Here is an 18468-nt window from a genome sequence, read left to right as displayed (position 1 = left end):
TTATTTTACCCATAGTTACGTTCTTTTGCTGATACACTCTGTTTTACAGACACTATGAGAGGAGCAAGGGAATATAACTATGGGTGATTGAGCTTGTGGTCTGTTGTGTGGGTTTGGATGGATTGTATATGATGATATGAGGGATATCAGCTCACAACTTACAGATCAGCATAAGTCATAGCAAGCAGTGGCACCTTCTGAAATGCTGTTTGTACCCTCAATCCGTCCTCACACCAAAACTGTGCTGCAAGTCTATACTAGTTGTTTCTTCTGAACATAGAAAGTATTACATATTACTTGAGCATGTATTTCTGGTATTTGAGAAAGCAGCAAGTGTCATGTGTTTCCTTCCATCTCCCTTGCTTCAGTATATCCACAAGTCATATTTCACTTATCAGCTGGTTCTTCACTTTTCTGCTTTTTCAGGTGCTGAAAAAAAAAAATCCTGCATCTAATTTTGTTCTTGCAGTTGTTCACACAAAAGTCATGTGCTGTGAGAGATATTAATAGTGCTTCCCTTTAGAAAATCTGTTATGAATATTTGATTTGTTCTTTAAAACAAAGAAAAAATGTAACTTTGGGGAAACTGTTTTGGCCATCTTCAAGGGTTGTAATGAATGTCAACATATAGGTGAGAGGCAGACTTGCAAAGCTCTGGCAGAATTAGTTCCACAGAGTTTATTGCTTTGAGATTTCAGAGAAGATAAACAAGCATGTTGAAAAATCACCTGTGCTTTGAAAAAGCAAAGCTGAGAGCTTCCATGTGTGCTGGAGCTTCATTGGACATGCTGGAGCATGTTTAGACATGCTGCTAAAGAACAAGTTTCAAGGACTGGCAGTTCTTAAACAGACAAATAGAGCTTGTGCATTCTGCCTGATTTAAGAAAATGCTGTAATTTGCTGTGTTGCCACACTTTCTCCAACAAAACTCCCAAGATCTTAAGAAAGCAAGTGAGACTAAAGCATGCTGAACTGTTTCCAGAACATAATAAAAATACATAATTGGAGTGGAGATATAGCAGTTGAAATATCTATTGCATAAATTTTTACTCAGAACATGTTATGGGAAAATAGTAACTATGAGGGAGGCTTCCATTTTTCAACTTTGAATTTTATTTTATTTTTTTAAAAGGAGAATAAGCAATGGTCCAGTGAAACCAATGTACTGTACTTCAGTGGAAAAGAGAGAATGGTGCTCTCTGATATTTCGTTTCTTGCTTTTGATTTCTTTCCATGTGCAATGAGCTTCTGGTTGCTGTGATGGAAGGTACAGCTCAGGCTAGTCAAATCTTCTGTGCTTTGGGTAGTCATTTCTGTCTGAACACAGGGAATGAAAAAGTCTTAAAGATGGTATTGTTTAAAAACCATCCTGCACTTGCCTTGTAACAGAGCAGAAGACTACCATAAATCTAGAGCAGCAGGAAATCTAGCCCTCTCAGTCTAGATAATTTCACAATTTCCTGTTATCTTCTTCACCCTTCAAAATTTCTTGGCAAAGGCTTGTAACCTAGTGCATGCTGATTGATCACATTTTATTTTACACTCATTAGTCATCATCAGATTTTCTTGCTGTCTTTGCTTTACAGATCCACTCTAATTCAAGTATTTAGGATCTGACTCATCAGCTTTGATTTATTTGCTCTTTTTTTTGTACAGTTGTAGAGCATAGTTGCCACTTCACGTAATTTGCTTTGGCAGAATGACTCCTGAATTTCACTGGTATAAATCAGACGTTTTGCTTCTAAGCAGTCAAAACACAGTTCAGCTGCAGTTAGCTGTGTTCCTGCGTACTTCTCCTTATGAACCAATTGCAAAGACCCAGAGCTCTGGAGGGGTTTTACACACAGGAATTCACCACAGCATCTTGCAAATGGGTTCCACGATTGTTATCATTTACTTGGTACTTCTTGGGAGCACAGAAACTAGAGCTTGTAAAAATGGCACACAGCTTGATTTTTTTTTTTTTTTTGTTTCACAGTCCTAGTGGCCTATCATTTTGTAACTAGTTCTGATATGGTCTCAATTTTTATTTAAATGGAAAGTATCAAAATTCCTTGGGGGAAAAAGAAATTCAGAAGTACAAACAGAAAAATAATTGGTGTTTCTATTTTTATTCTATCTTTAAACATTTTGTGATATTTATCCACTTTGATTTTATTGCTTCATTCTTTCTAAATGCTGGGACTTTTCCATCACTAGCACATGTTCATGGGAGTGAGCCTATTTCAAACAGTCTTACAATGCAAATTCACCATTCAGTTTGGGAAAGTATTTTCTGTCTTTGTTTTTGACACAATCCCAAAGTCAACAGTCAAGGGGAGGAGGTTATCTGGAATGCAGATTTTCAGGGGTTTGAGCCATGCTGCTGGTGAGAGCTCAAAAATGTAAAGGGTCTGGTGGAAGAGAGGGGCTCTTGTGTTGCCACTTACATCACTTTCCTTCCTAAGTGAGAGGCAAGATATAACAAGTTGTACTACTTGCTTCATTTCCAAGTTGAATCAGCTCAAAAACCACTTTAGTACTGTGTGCCCAGCACTGGAGTGTGAAAAGTTCACCTCCTTTACTCACCATAAATTCTTACTTACGTTTAAGATAATTAAATATCATCTGTAGTTATCTACTTATGTAGAAAATTACAATACTGTATACTATGCCAGAGTGCAGAATATATTGTAATAGGAAGATTTACTGCCAAACAAAACTGGATTTAAATCCAGTAGTGCAGGAGATCCCTTTTGTCTGGTCTCAATGTTCCCATAAGCCCTAGTTACAAGGAGTAAAAATCAATAACATGGATTTTAAAGTCCTTTTCTACTCCTTGTACAATTAGTATAAAAAAAGATACAATTAATCTTCCTTGATGTAGTATGCAAAGCAGCTGTTCAAGCTGCTCATTTATATTTGACAATGTCAAAACTTAAAAGTATCGTCAATAGATGGGATCCTCTTGGGCCATCTCAGCTAAGCAACAAAGCCGTTTCAGACCAGGTATTTTGGTGATGGTTGTAGTTTGACCCTCGTGCTAACCACCTAGTAACCCAGTTAGACCAGTCTGACTACCTGCGTTTGTCCCTGAGCATTGGAGCATTCGCTGTTCTGCTTTATGGTAATGCCTTGCTGAGTGCTTTGCAGCAACCGCTGTTACTGTCTGTCCCCCCTGCTGAGGACGTCACTGGGGGTGAGGGAATGAAAAGAAATGGCACAGCAGTGCAAGGAAATGATGCTGAATCTTCGCTTCTCTTTGCAATGGTTAGTTCCATAAGTCATCTCAAAATGCAGCCAAACCACTAACTGGTAGTGTTTGATAGCTAAAAGTGGACTTCTCATAGCTTTTTGGAGGAAAGCACTGAGGAAACTATTCCTAGTTCTTGTATAGAGAGAGGAAGAGGGAATTATTTGGGAAGTGTCCCTCAACATTGCCTCAACTAAAGTTGTTAAGGTTTTTTTAGCCTTCTTCAAAATACTCTGCTTTTTCGCACCTGGAGAGGCATAACTGGAAGATTGCTGTAATGCGGTAGTGTGTTCAGGTTTTGTTTGTGTAAAAAGTATTGATTTGTACCAGGACCTTTCACAAGCGCCTGCCTGACAGAGGCAGAAGCATGTTTTTCTCTTTGTTTGCCAGGTGATTTCCTGGCAGCAGTGCCCTTAGGGTGGTGTGAAACTGTACTAGTTACAGGGAGCTGTCGGTACGGAACATTTTGAAAAATGCTTGTTTTGCCCAGGTCACAGAAGTAATGACACAGAAACACTGGTTCTAATTTGAGCTTCTATTGATCTCTACCTTTTCTCTCCTTTGCGTACTATCTTAAATCAAGTGGAAGCTCTATCGAAATTGATATCATAGGAAGCTATTTTATCTGTTCTCAGAAGCAGTGCGTCAAAATGTGCATGGCGCACTTGGTTCCAGTTAACAGGTGAGCAGGGTGTGCTTCCCTCGCACTTTGCCTTGCTCTGGAAAGGATGGATTCTGGTGTTTCACACTCACGGTGGCTGACATAGAGTAGTTGCTGCTCCTTACTCAGGAGACCCTTCTGTGCCGCTGAACCGCTCTGTTACAGTCTGACCATACAAGGCTCTGCTTTTGGGTGGACGTAGTCTTGCCTCTTGCTCAGTTCAAAAGATGTGCATCCTTATTTTTTGTTTCTGCATCCTGGATTATGGGTAGGAGTCAGGTCTGAACCCATAATATGATCCATTTTTAGTGTGAATACAAAAATGCAAGTACAGCTTTTTAATGTGAGAAGTTACACTTGCATGGGAGAAAATACACTTCTGAAAGTCCAAGAATCCAGTAAGTTACATCTTGTTCTCTGAGTTTATTTCACTTGCTTTTCAATTATTTGGAGGCTTATACTGGTTGAAGATTGGGACGTAGATCAGCTTATCTGGGCATACAATACAGCCCCCAGGATTTAGGGTGTTTTCAGCATTCAGTGATAAAGATAATTTCAGTTTTTCATCCTGAAGTCTGAACACATCCATTTTGTTTGCTCAGTAGCCAAAAGGACTAACAAGGTGCCAGAAAGGTGTGGGCTTTACTATTCTTTCCAATGGAATGCTAGCAGTGGATTCCTGAATTAGTGCTTCAAAATACCATTTTTGTGCAATATTTTGCTTGAGAGAGGTTCTTTATTTTAAAAAATAAAGAGCATCATTAATTGTAAAATATTATTAATTTGTAGTGTTGCATGAAATAATTTGAAAGTTGGTAGACAAGTATTTCTTAGCATTCTCGCTTAGAAGTTTCCAGAGGATTTTGAAGTTACATCCTCAATTACCTGAAATCAGGACAGCTTTAGTGTCTGTATTAAAAATCAGTTCTGCTGCTCTTGCAAGGCAAATTTTCTGCTGCTTTTGCTTCAGATCTCTTTAAATATGTGCTAGAGCAACTAGAAGTCTCTTGTAATGTGTGGTGGGCCAAATCCGCTCAATATACAAGCCAACATAATTACGGTCACAGCTGATTCTGTGTTATTATTACTTTAGGTTGGATTGTTCTGATGGAATGGCACAATGCTCTGAGAAAAATCAGGGAAAAGCAGAAAACCTAAATAAAACACAAAGAGATCAGTATTTTCTAGCAAAAGTGGGGAGAAAGTCCTAAGGAATAAAAACAGTGCTGTGTGGCTTTGCATGAGCTCACCAAACATCAGTGTTTCTGTGAAATGATGGGATCTCATCAACAGGAGCCTGGAAAGACCCAGTACCTTTTTGTCAACACGTTTCTTGCTCTGGGTTTTGGTTTTTTTTTCAGTAAATGGGCTCCCAAGCATGAGCATGTTGAAGTGGGAAATTCCCTGGATCAGAGAGCCAAAAACTGTCTTATTATTCTGTAAATGATGGTTTAAGCAGGGCAGACGGGATTTACAAAACTGAAAAGTCACTGAGCAGCTTCTGCCAACTTGCCTTTCCTCAGCACAGGATGATCTGCAGAGTCACTCCTGACGCTTCAGAAGCGCTAAAACAGTGCTGGTAGAGTCTGAGCCGCTTAGCTCAGAGGTCAGAGCAGGACAGCGGGAGGCAGGAGTCATGTAACTTACTCAAGGCAAGTCACTAAACCACCCTCCAGTCACCTTTAATCCCTGGTCGTCTGAAAGGCAACTTAATATTGTTATTAGTGTTTTTAAAAAGCTTGTGGATGATGGATGCAAACTCTAATAACTGCTCATTCTTGTTATCCACCATACTCCAATTTCCAAAAGACATATAAAGCCAGCTCTCTGGCCACCATTCTGGCTGCCTCCTGTTGGTGAAAGCTGTCTCTTGAAGCGGTGGGAGTTGTCTGCATTCGTTTCTCCAATTTTCTGGAGTTGGTATTTGGCAATAGAAGCAGGTAGCAGCTCTGCTTCTGCTCAACTGGATCAAAAGGCCAGGCTCACTGGTTTTGGTACTGATTTTGTATGGCCTGCTTTCAGAGTGCTCTCTAGGAATTAAATTCTCCCTCTTCTACACACAGCCAAGTGTTAGCACCCATGTTTTGCAGGTAGGAGACTAGTGTCTTCTCCAAAATCAGAGACTTTCTGACTTTTGGGCCAGGTACAGGGTGAGGGTCTCAGGCATTTACAGCACCAAGAACCAGCCCTTCTCCATCACCATAGATTTTTTAGTATGTCACCTTGCTAGACACCTCACAAAGAGGGCAGGAATTAAGTTTTTTCGCCTTTTGCTTTGTGACAAGTAGGGTGTGAATTACCTCAAAGCAATGGGGCAAGTGATTCTCGGTGCAGATGAGATACAGCTCTGCCATTATACACAGGTGTTCATTGGAGCTGGTGGAAGGAGATGCCTGTTGATACTAGCCTTTATTGGAGAAAACAATATGAATACATACATTGCTCCATAGAAAACCTATCTTTATTTGAAAACGGGCTTGGAGAATTACAAGTTTTTAAAAAAAATTAAAAGTTTTTTCTATGTTTGGGTGAGAAAAAGAGAAACTGGAGAGAGGACACTGAGTCAGAATTTAAAGATCAATTGTACCTGGAGCTCAAAATCCTACAGAGTGTGACTGATAGCAGTTTTCTCCTACTGTGGGTAATGTTGCTGATTTCTGAGGGAGTAACTCGCATCAGCAAAGCTAAGAGAGCTGGAAATCACCTCTCAGCTTCTGTCTGCTCCCCTCACTGTGCAGCAGAGTCCCGCCAGAGAGGAGTTTCAGGGTCTGTGACCTGTTTACAAGATGCTGTGGGCTGCTTGGCAGGTGATTTGCAATTCCCTGCTGACTTGCCAGCACTTCCAGAGCTGTGCACCTAAGGCTGCCTGTTGGAAGAATAAATACCCTTATCAGAGAGGGGATCAGAGCAACTTCTTCCAATGTGTTTTATGAAATGCTGATACTCTCAAAGAAATATCACTTCCCAGAAAAAAGGTGCTGTTCAAGTGAACTTGTTAAGAAACTGAAACTTGACTCCATAATCTTTATTTATGCTGTGTGTACGTAACATGTTGAAAGTGTATGTAACGATATGCTTTGTAAGGTGCTGCATGTATCATTATGTATGTAAAAAAACTTCAATAAAAACATTTTACTTTATGATCTTTGTATGGAAGACTGCAAGTTATTTATTTGTCTCTGTACAATAATGCTAGTTTTAAGTCTGTGGAACTATTGTGCCTTCAAGAGAATATTCTTCTAATGGAAGTAGGTTTCTTGGGGAAGGACCATTTTAGTATCCACTGATCAGCTTTGGGGCTTTTTTTTTTCTATTCTGTTCTTGCCACTGTCCTTTAGAGATTGCATGCCTTATGGAAAGCTTTGTTTCTCTTTCTTGTTGAATTAGTCCTATAGCTTTTATCTGGATTACTTAAATATACAGTATAATGCAATGTAAAACAGAATCTTTTTGTAAACTTTGGTATCCCAAGTACTTAACAGCATACACCTTCAGAGGGCCTGTTGCTCTGCAGCCCCAGCCTTGCAGAGTGGAAGTGAGCAGGAGTTTTGTAACTGAATCCAGGGGTTTCAAGATGGAACTTTAAGTGCACTAACCTCACTGGGGACCTGGGATTTAAAAGAATGGCTCATATCTCTAAGAAGAAATGTTTTGAAACGTCTGCAGGTTATGCAAATCATGCCTTCCCCCTTTTCCTCCTCCCCTGATGAGTCAACAAGCCTTTTCCAGGCAGTGAAAAGAACTGAAAAGATGTTTCTTAAAGTGTAAGGAGATGAAGGACTATGCCTATAGTATTTTCTATGTAGCGAGCCAAAGGCAGAGAGAGAATTGTCAGCGTGTCCTTCACCTCTGCTGTCCCATTATTACCTTTACTCTAGTCGTTTTGTGTTTTATTCTTGCTTTTGTCAATATAGGTTATCAGTTAGAATCTAATCATTAAGTTTTAACATGCTAAAGCATTCCGTGTGGCCTCTTTGCAGGGTCTGCCCCTACCCCCCAGCTGAATCCTGGTGATGGATTTAGCCGATGCGCCGCTTCAAAGGTTGCAGCGGAGGCTGTAGTCTTTGTGCAACATGCACACATTTCTATCGGGTCATACCTGTTTCGGTGAGAGAAATGTCAGTGCAGCGCTGGGGCAAGCCTGCACAACATACAAGGGATTAGGATAACACAATCTCAAGTCTAAGCTAAAGGGGAGTGTTAAGAATAATATAAAATTTTGACTTTGTGACATTAAACTGAAGAGATTGAGATGAGACAGACAAATAATGGAGAATCAGGGCACCCCAGCAAGCCTGAGGAGGCTGAGTTAGGTTGCATCTTTGGGCACTATGAAGGTATGTAGGCCAAGATAAGCCACTACAAATGTTATGCTGCAACAATTAGCCAAAACCACTCCATCTGTCACCTGTTTTTGATTTTCTGATCTCTCTTAAGACACCTGTATGCAGCTATATAGAATAGCAGGCAATTTAACTTCTAGGATGAAGAGTGTGTTCTGATATGTATCCTTTCTGTCCTGAAACGAGGAAGCTTTAAGCAATTGTTGGTGGAGTATTTGCTGTTGTCTTTGGCATGAGACCTCTTGTTTCCTATAGGCACGTTTATTTTTCAAAACAATGAAGAAACAGAAGTCACTAAGCAGTGCAACTTCTGTGCCGAAAAGGCTTGATTATTACAGGACTCTGAAAAAGAGATAAGTTCCCTTTTATGATAACTTGGTCATTGTCCTTTTCTGAATGGAACTTACCTCTTTTGTGATACTTCCAAACTTCGCTTGCGAAGTATCCACTGTAGGAAATTGGGATGACATCTAGTAATTTGGTTTGGGGGTGTGTTCGGAGGAGAAGAAAATATCTCCTATGTCAAAGTAAATTTTTTGGAAATATCCCCAGTGTTCTGGATTTTTTAATTGGTGCGTAGAGCTTGGCACCTCTGCCTGTAGGTATTGGCCAGCTGTTGGGGAGAAAACCGTATAGCAGCAAGGATCTTCCGAATCTTTTCTCCCTTTTTCTATAGCAGAGAGATTTTCTCCCACAATTTCTTTTGGTCACTTGGATTTTGTGTGTATGGGGCAGTTTATAAAAAACCAACTTGTCCACAGTCTTCACAGAACAGGAACTTAACTGCATATGCAAGGCATGACTTTTAGGTCTTTCCTCTTTCCATACTGTTTGGAACAGAAGGGTTGCTAGGGCAAAACGTTAACGATTATTTCTGCTATGGTTTCTACGTATGTATTGTGGCAGTGCAGTAATCCCCCTTTTTTGCAATGGTTTTCGCTTAATTTTCTGATTGCTGGCTCATTGTTGAGCCAGCTGATTAACGTGTTGTTTAATTTCCTTTTGTTGCAAAGACTTTTAAGAACAAAAAGACAATGTACAAAACCCCAGTAACAATAGCTGATTTTGTAAACCATGGCAAAAATTTGTTCTGAAGATTTTTTCTAGGGTAACACTGAGACCTTTCGGTATAGTTTATATTCTTCAACACATACTGTGGGCAGATTAATATGTTGTTTCAATCTGTAATATTCTTTCAGTAAGAAATTACTTCTGTTTGATAAGGAGAATTTAATCTGTTGATCACAAAAACAGACCAAAGACAAAACAGGTTTTTATTTTGCTGTTTTATTTAGTTTACTGTATACATTGGGAATTTGAAGTGCTGTGGCTAGAAGACAGCAGTGGCTGACCACAGTGTAACTTTGCTTCAGATGTTATGAGTTAAAAACTACCATCTTCTTAAATCGGTTTGCTCACTGCGACCAGTGAGTAAACTGTGCTTCTTGTTGGTCAATCTTTCCCATTTTTATTGGAGTGGGAATCTTCTCCCTGACAGTCCCCTTTTCCTGCAGAATGATTCCTTGTTCTGGGGAGGCCAGGGAGCTCTTCTGCTGGCGGTGGTAGATGCATGCAAGGCAATGGTTTGCTATGAGAATCTCAGCGGTCTTTAAACTCAGGAAACTTGGAAAAACTGGGGGTCAAACAGGTGAAAAAATTGACTTTGGATGTGCTGAATGCCCTGCTCATCAGCTCTTCACTGACACCGGTTAATTACTGCCACCTCCATGCCCCTTACTCTCTGGCTGAACGGTATCTGGTCCTCTTAGTGATGCTTTGGGTAGTTTTGTAGTGTACAGACATCCTCTGCTTTACCTGCAGCCAGAAGAAGATTGGCAAATAACTTTAGTTTCCCCAAGGACTTGATTTTTTATTTCTTTCTGCTTCTAGGTGTCAGTCAGTCTCTCCACCGCCTCTTTTGTCCCCGCGAAGAAGTCCAGCCTACCCCCTCAGCGATAGTGAAGACTCTTGCCGCTCTACTCGGCTCACCAAAGTCTCCAACTCCAGATTGCGCCTCAAGGACTGGAGCAGCCGCACATCTACGTTGAGAAGCACCTCCACAAGTCCATCAGACACTGACTCCCTGAGCCACCCTCTCAAAGCCATCAGTGTGGGTGCTTTGGATAAAAGGCTGTCTGTCTTCAAGACTGAGGACCAAAAGGAGAGTCCAAAGGAGGCTCAAGATGGGGAAGCAATAGGGAGCCATCTGCTCACCCGGAGCACTCTGTCCTTGGGCACTGCTACCAACCTGAGGAACCTCTCCCTCAGCCGGGCGAGTGTCCGCTCCCAGGCGCTGGACATCAGGCAGAAGATCACAGAATGGGAGTGCCGCCGGGAGCTGTCCCCCAGGGTGAGCACGTGTGTGGACAAGAGGGATGCTGGGGAGAGGTCGGGCAGTGACAGCTGCCCCAGCGTGCTGACCTCTCCCTGCAGCGAGAAGACATTTGATTTCAAAGGGCTCAGAAGAATGAGCCGAACATTTTCTGAGTGCTCTTACCCAGAAACGGAGGAGGAGGAACTGCTAGACAGGGATTCCTGCCATCGGTTCGAAAAGAGACCAGGCAGGAGTGATCCTCCTTCTGCTGCTTTCCTCAAGGGCCATGTGAGGAAAGAGTCCTCTGCCGTGCTCAACAGGATACAGAAGATCGAGCAGGCGCTGAAAGAGCAGCCTGGCAGAGGCCTCCCCCAGTTACCGAGTAGCTGTTACAGTGTTGACAAAGGGAGGAAAAAGTCTCTGACTCTGAGTACTGTGGAGGGACTGAGTGAAACCCTGAGTGATAGCAAAGGAGGGAGTGTTATTTTGGGGAGCGAACCAGAAACACCTACTGAGGCTGAGAAAAGCAGTAAGACAAAACAGGGGGTTACTGCAAACTCAGCTGGCCCTAAGCTGCTCCTTGAAAGCCCAGCTAACAGTGCGGTGAATCCTGTCCCCAAGCCCAAACGCACCTTTGAATATGAAGCGGACAAAAACCACAAAAGTAAACCTAGCAACGGCCTACCTCCATCTCCTACAGCTGCTGCTCCTCCTCCCCTCCCATCCACCCCAGCACCCCCCGTGACCAGAAGGCAGAAGAAAGAGTCACGCTTTCACAGAAAATCCCAGAATAGGTAAAATTCAAGGAAATGTTTTCTGCTTGATCTTCAATTAAATAAATGTGCTGTATTTTTTTAGTAACAGTATTTTGAATTCTTCTAATGCAATGCTTTTGACCTGAGAAATGCTAAGAATTTTGTGCAAGACAAGTATTTTTTCTGCTGGTCTGTGCTGATGGGATGCACTGGTACAGTACCTTTACATGGCTACAGCTTTGGAGTGCTCCAACCTGCGTTCTCTGATTCCTGAAAAAGGCTCTAGGGTCATGTGTGCTAAAGATTACCTATTTCATTTTGGCAGAAATGCCCTTACTTGTGATTTTTAATGGAGTACAATTTCATTGTCCTCTTGTAGCAGGACTGTAGCTGATCCGTGGTACTCCTGTCTCCCTGTTCACTGTAACACATACCTGCAGAGAGGGTTTGTGTTGCCAAAGCTTGTTACTACAGCAGTTTGCATTAGTTGTATGCAATGTTGGTGATTTTATTTAATTTAGTGCTTAGACATGTTGACCTAAGTTACTATCAGTAGCTGTAGAGGATTAACGCTGAGAAAACTATGTTTTAGCACAGAAGGGCCTTGTCCTTCCCGAGTTACTGATGACCGGAGTGTATGGTTGTTTCCCCAGCAGTCTGTGGAGCTTGGCTTGTTTTAATTACATGATTCCTCTTGAGTTTTGGAAATGCTAAAACTCATTCTGCTCACTACTTAGAAACTTGTAGGCATAGTTGTTGGTAAGCATTCAAAGTATGGCATTTTTAACAAGTTCACCTATCTGTGCATGTGTACAATACCCACACACACTCTTCCTATTTAGTAAGTAAATGCTTCTGCAAGTAAATGCTAAACAGCATCTCAGATGCATGCTATCAATTCAGTACCTGGCACTTGATGTTGGCTCAATTAATTAAAAGTTTATGTCAGCACAACCTGACCTGAAGCGTGCCGGGGCAGGAGAAGGAGAAGAGGAGCCTTCAGATTCTGCTCTTTACTTTCAACAGACACCTGCTTCTGAAATGGATCAAACAGCACTGCTGATGTTTGTTGTTTCTCTGAGAAAGGCGGAGGGGGGAATGTGGAAAGCCAAGCTCTGATTAGCAGTACTTATCTTTGAGTTCTGGCAATAATCCCAGAGGAAGTAAATCTAATTTTTAACAAGAATTTGTGAAATAAAGCTGACCTCATTTTGTTCAGCACAACATTTCCAACATACAGAAGATAAACGATAGATTTTAAATGTTCTGCTATAAATGATAGCCTTTATTGGAAAATGAAGGGGCGAGTGGTAAAATGGACTGTGTGGTGGGTGGTGGAGAGGAATGCATAACAGGAGATAATTCTTGCACGGAATCACCGTGTGACAGATGGCTGAATGATCCAAGTCAATCTCCAAGTACACATGCACACTGAGTTTGAGACACCACAGTATTTTGTTAAGATGAATTTGTGAGATGAAGTTTTGAAACTTCTTTCAAGAAGAGGTACGCTTCATGCTTGCACCTGCTGTTCTACAGGTTCAGTCTCCTGTCATAGCATGGTTCAGCAATGGAGCTGCAGTCCTGGGTGGGGCTAGTAGGTATGAGCCCAAAGCAAAAGGAATATTTATCAATTTAAATAGTGATTAGCGGAGTATAAGTTGTAGGATTTACAGTGTTATCATGTGTACCTCATGATTCTTGCAAATCAGTTTGACATTGTACAGGGTAGGTTTCCATTTGTTTGTAACAGCCTTACCCTACTGTGGTTCAGTGATTTCTCTGGACTTACCTGTGATGATCTGAGTAGGTTTAAATCAACCTCCCAAAATCACAGGTTTGCCAGCTGACTTCAAGGCTGGGTGGAAATCCTTTGTAAAATCTTAACTTCATTGTCTTTGCTACTGTCCTTCCTTTACTTACAGTAAGCAGAATTCCAGTATTTACAAAGGGCTTGAGACCATGCAAGTCATCTAAGAATAATATTAGTTTTTGAAATCTTAGTCTCTAAACTGTCCTCTTTTTGAGAACAGATTTAAATCATTATGTCTATGTCTCGTAGCTGCGCGTTTCAGATTGAGCATATGTGTGGTTTGCAGTCATTGGAATGTCATGAGAATGGACTGTGAATATTTATTCTTCTAATATTTTGGTTGAAAACACTGGTTTTCTTTGTGGTGGCTAATTCAACATTATAGTAAAATGGAGGAAGTCTCCCATATTTGCCTGCTAGCATAGAGCCAGTCTGTATCCAGAGGACGTGGTGCCTACAGTAGCTTTTACGTTTCAGATTGATGCAAGCTGGATGTTCTCTAGCAGTTGGAGATCCTCTGGCACAGACACAGCATGGGAAAGGGGTGTCATAGGATAGGCCTGGGACACGTGGACAACAGCTGAGTGCCAGTCCACAAAACCATTCCAATGGTCCTATGCAGTGTCACTGCATCATAATGTTGCCTTGAAATCTATTAAGAGTCAAATATTTAACTACTTTAGGAAGTCTCATTTCAAACACAGGTATGTCTTTAGTGCCTAAGTGTCTTATAACTGTGAGTAGGTGTGGAGGAGCAGATGTCTGGATCTGAACTGCACAGCTTGTTTCTGCCATGATCCTGATGGCATAACACAGACCTGGATATTCTTAAGATCTGGGAAGGGAGAGAAAGTAGGCTTCTAAGCCTGCCCCGACCCATGAGTCCGCTCCAGCAGACAAATAGGAAATACTCTTGTCAAATGCAGTGTCTGTGCAATAGTTGCCTGTAGCAATGCTCTTGAGCCAAATCACAGGCTGAAGTATGTCTCTTGAGACTATGCCACTGCCATATGGTTATGTGGTCAACGTATTTTTCACTCCAGCTAGGGAGAAGAGAGAAGTGGAAAGGGGGTTGATAGCAAGATGATTTATGGTTCATCTAATTTGGGTATCAATGAGTGAAGTATGGCCATTAGCACAGTCTCTGCAAGCCTTACAGCACCTTGGGGTTTATGCTTTGACCGGAGCCTGTTTTTCATACCATTTAACCCTCAGCACTAAATCAGTCAAACGAATGCTAGCCCCTGTACAGCTGGCAATGCAAACTAGATAACTCCCAGCTTCAGTGTAAATACTGCCTCAGAGAACTAGTGCTGGACAAACCGGAGAATGCGGAGGGCTTGGGCTCCTCTTCCCCTAGACCTGCTCAGCAGCACCAAGGCAGGTGTGGGTGAGGGGTGGTGAATTGCCCCTCCTTTGAGTACCCAGGTGGGAGACAAGTTGTATGGGTTCATCTGACCCAGCTGCCCCTCACCTTCTTGCCAAAACCCCCAAACTTTCAGGCCCCCAGCCATCAGCCTGGGTTGCTCATCCACCCCAGAGAGCCTTAATTTCCTCCGTGCTTTGTCCTTGGCTGCCAGTGCTTGACACAGAGTGTGCGAGGGAAATGGGTGACTTCCACGTGAGTCTGCCTTTGGCATTTGTACACTGACCTTTATGCAGGAACATAGCTGAAAGTTCAAGACACATGAGTGTTTTCAAAGTAAGGGCTATATCTCCCAGAGCAACCAGTGGAGGAATGCCTTCCAGAGAAATGTCTTTCTTGAGAAGAGAGGGCCACATGTTTTGGGGCCCCCTCCAAGAGCAAAGCAATTTCTAGTCTGAGAACTGTGCTGCTAGCTTACTCTGCAACCTTTGAAAAATATCACATACTTTCTTGGTATTTTCTCCCTGTCTGCATAATGGGGATAACGATACTTCCAACCTCATAAAAATGTCACAGATTGCTATACTAAAGACTGCTGTGAGCACAGGATTTGAAGTCCTCCAGAAGTTAGTCCTTAAAGCATGATGTGTGATTTTGTTGTTGGTGGTGGTGATTTTATATATCTTTCTTAGCAGACAAATGCTCAGCTAAATGTTTGAGTCATTTTGCATTGTAGTTACTAATTACTTATTGTTTTAAACTTTAGAAAATCCTTTGAGTTTGAGGATGCGTCAAGTCTGCAATCCCTGTACCCTCCCTCCCCAACTGAAAATGGGACTGAGAGCCAGCATAAATTTGGATCGAAGAGCACTTTAGAAGAAAATGCCTATGAAGACATTGTAGGTAAGAACCTGTTTCAGTACATGGGCTGACAACAGGATGTTGAGCGTTGCGGGCAGATCTTGTGCTGTTGAACACATGCCCTGTGCAAGTGCTGTCGGTAAAGAGAGATTAAATGGAGGGTAAATGGGTTTGATGCATCAATGCAAACATAACTGTCAGTCAGCATGCAGGAGGTCTTGATTCCTTCAGACTCCATTGGGTGGTATTGTAAATACTGTTTGGTCAGCTTTTTGCTATGTTTTTCAAGAACCAAATAGTTCTTTTTATCAGGGCCTTGGCTTGAAGCCTTGAGTGGTGTAAAAATGTAAAGAACTGAACTTAAGGCAGTGTTTACAGAACTATCCAATAGCAAGATTAACCTGGCAGGCCTTGCGGGGTCAGCCTGAGCTTTTCAGGACTCTTGCATGGACTGCCCCAAAGCAGTTGTTTGTAGCACCATTTCTGGTCTCCCCTAAGTCCTAGTTGTTGTTTAAATAAAAATTAATTTCCTTTAGCTATACAGTCATCAGGAATGCACAAAAAAAATACTGTTTTGATTAAGCTTCACAAGAAAAACATGTTTCTTTTGGTCTTAGAAGGAAATGTATGGCCTATGCATACATTCTTTTACCATCAAAAATATTGTTATCATTAACAAAAATTGAGCAGCCCTTCAGAGCACAGTTTTCCACACAAGTGATGAGTATCTCCATTGTTTTTAACTCTTTCAGTGTTGAAATGTTACAACAGATACAAAGGGCACTTCATTTTACTTTGGACAATGAATCTTTATCTGCTGAAAACTGGAGGGATACCAAGATAGTCAGAGGCCCTAGAGCACATGTCCTCTGAAGAGACACTGACAAGCTGGGCTTGTTTAGTCTGGTAAAAAGGAGGACTAGAGGCACTCTAATAATACTGCTTACATATGTTTGAAGGACAAATAAAGATGATAGAACAAAACTCTTTTTGGTCATATCACTTGATACAGCAAGGAACAGTGGCCACAAATTGCAGCTTGGGGCTCTTTGTCCTTATCCTCTTATTCTGTTTCTGGCTTGTCAGCCTCAGTGAAAATGGGAATTTACTCTTTCCGTTTTCAGCTGTACTCTCCCTCTATGCCATTCCAAACAATGTTTTCATAACACACAAAAATGCTGCTGTTCAATGTCTGTTTATAACAATGAGAGTTTTTGTAGATAATAAAAAGCTTTTTTTCTGGAGAGAGCATCTTTATAAGCTCATCAGCCTTTTTCATGAACAGTCAGACCACTGTGTAGTTCACACTTGAGAATGTACTGTGCATTAATTGCAGTGTTCACTTTGCTCATGACCTGTTAATGTGCTGCCAGTTGTTAGGTGAAAATGCTTCTTTTCTTTGCTTTGGTTTGTTAAATGTCAAAATAAAATGGGAAGGACTGGTAAGAAGCTTTCTTCAAATGAGAAGAAATCTTGGGTTCAGTAGAACAAAATTGTAACGGGCTCTTCCGATGCATGGGAACTATAAAATAGCTCCCTGCAGATTATAATTTGGGCATTTTGGCAGGGCAGAGAATGCAAAATTCCAGATCTGTGGACAAACACAGAACTTCATTGTTTTGTACTGCTTTTTAACGACCTTTTTCCAAAGTACTTCATTCAATACAGGCAGTGCAGGGGGAATACCAAATCAGTATAATTCTTAAAAAGTGTCAACCATGATTAAAGACAAGATAAGGGAGTTTGATCTCTGGCTTTAAAGAAACGATCACAATTTTGTGTATCACATCTGCATAATTTACACCAGTAGTGCCAGACCCCAGTATCCAAGTAGCACTTTTGTCCTCATACAAACCAGGTGTCTATAAGAGTGAATTTATTTTATAGATATAAAACTGCTTTAAAGCTGTGGACTATGTCACTGCTGCTCTGGGTTTTCTTTGCAAACAGTTGCCCTAGAGGTGGTGGTGAGTTTTTTGTCTATACCTGGTTGAATCTCCTGCCTTCCTAAAAGATTGTAGGTAGCTAAAACATTGTCTCTGTAGTAATAAAATTACAGTATGTCATCCCCTGTGGTAGAATAAAAACTTTTTATGCAAGCATGTGTTAAAACTGAAGAAAGAATAAAAGCTGTGAATCTTGAGCAATGCTTTAAACACTCTACTGTGAGACAGAATCATAACAAAAAAATTCAGGTTGGAAGGGACTCTGGAGTCAGCTGGTCCAACCTCTGCTTAAAGCATGGCTATTTCAAAGTTAGATCAGGTTGCTCAGGGATACATCTGGTTGAGCGTGCAAAATATCTTTGGAGGATGGTTCTACTGTTCGTCTGTGCAGTCTGCTCCACTGCTTAAACTCCACTGTGAAGAATTTTTTCTTGATATCACTGTAAAGAAATTTGTCTTTCTGTCCAGTCAGAATTCTCCTTGTTGCTATTTGTGACCATAGTCTTTCATCCTTGCACCTCCAAGAAATGTCTGGTTTCACCTTTTCCATAACCCCTTCTAGGTAGTGGAGGTCAGCAGTTGGGTTCTCTCCCAGACTTCTCCAGGCTGAACAGTCCCAGTTCTCTCAGCCTTTTCTCATTTGCCACATGCTCCAGCCCCCAACCATCTTAATAGCCTTGCTCTAGACTATGTTCAGTCTGTTGACATCTGTCTGGTACTGTGAATACTCTAGATGCAGCCTTACAAGGGCCAAATAGAGGGGAATTATCACTTCCCATGACCTGCTGGCCACACTCTTCTTAACGCAAGCCAAGGTGTGGCTGGCTTTCCTTGCCCCAGCGTGTACTATCGCAGGGTTATTCTGACCCGCATGTGGGACTGTATCTGTCTTTCCTAAACTTCCCAAAGTTCCTGTTGAGCCATTCCTTCAGTTTGCTGAGGTCCCTGGGACAGATGCCCAGCTCTCCTGCCTGTCACTGCGTAACCCAGCCTGGTGACCCTCAAGAAGATGTCTCTCCTGCACTGGAAAGCAGAGGAGAGCTGTGGATAAGTTGTGAATTATCTATTAGAGGTTATCTTCTAAAGACCTTAATGTTAGATATCTACAAGATCCTGGGTGGGGTACTGAGTGCTCTCACTCAGAATAGTGCAATGATCAAAATAGTCATTGTTTTTT

At 41.7% G+C, this 18468-nt stretch overlaps 1 protein-coding gene across 7 annotated transcripts in view; it reads left to right on the top strand.

Moving 5' to 3' along the window:
- The window catches only part of DENND2B (DENN domain containing 2B), a 176669-nt gene that overhangs the window by 95729 nt on the left and 62472 nt on the right, over positions 1–18468 (top strand). For 5 of the 7 annotated variants that reach the window (XM_037402018.1, XM_037402019.1, XM_037402020.1 and 2 more), the window contains 2 exons: positions 10127–11344; positions 15251–15387. In XM_037402018.1, coding sequence (XP_037257915.1) covers positions 10127–11344; positions 15251–15387 — 1355 coding nt within the window. The remainder of the gene's footprint in view (positions 1–10126; positions 11345–15250; positions 15388–18468) is intronic. The other 2 variants (XM_037402023.1, XM_037402024.1) reach the window with 1 other exon arrangement.

The sequence above is a fragment of the Falco rusticolus genome, chromosome 10, assembly GCF_015220075.1.
Source record: "Falco rusticolus isolate bFalRus1 chromosome 10, bFalRus1.pri, whole genome shotgun sequence".
NCBI classification, from domain to species: Eukaryota; Metazoa; Chordata; class Aves; order Falconiformes; family Falconidae; genus Falco; species Falco rusticolus.
Note: the sequence above shows the minus strand (reverse complement) of the source record. Positions and strands in the feature narration are given on the sequence as shown.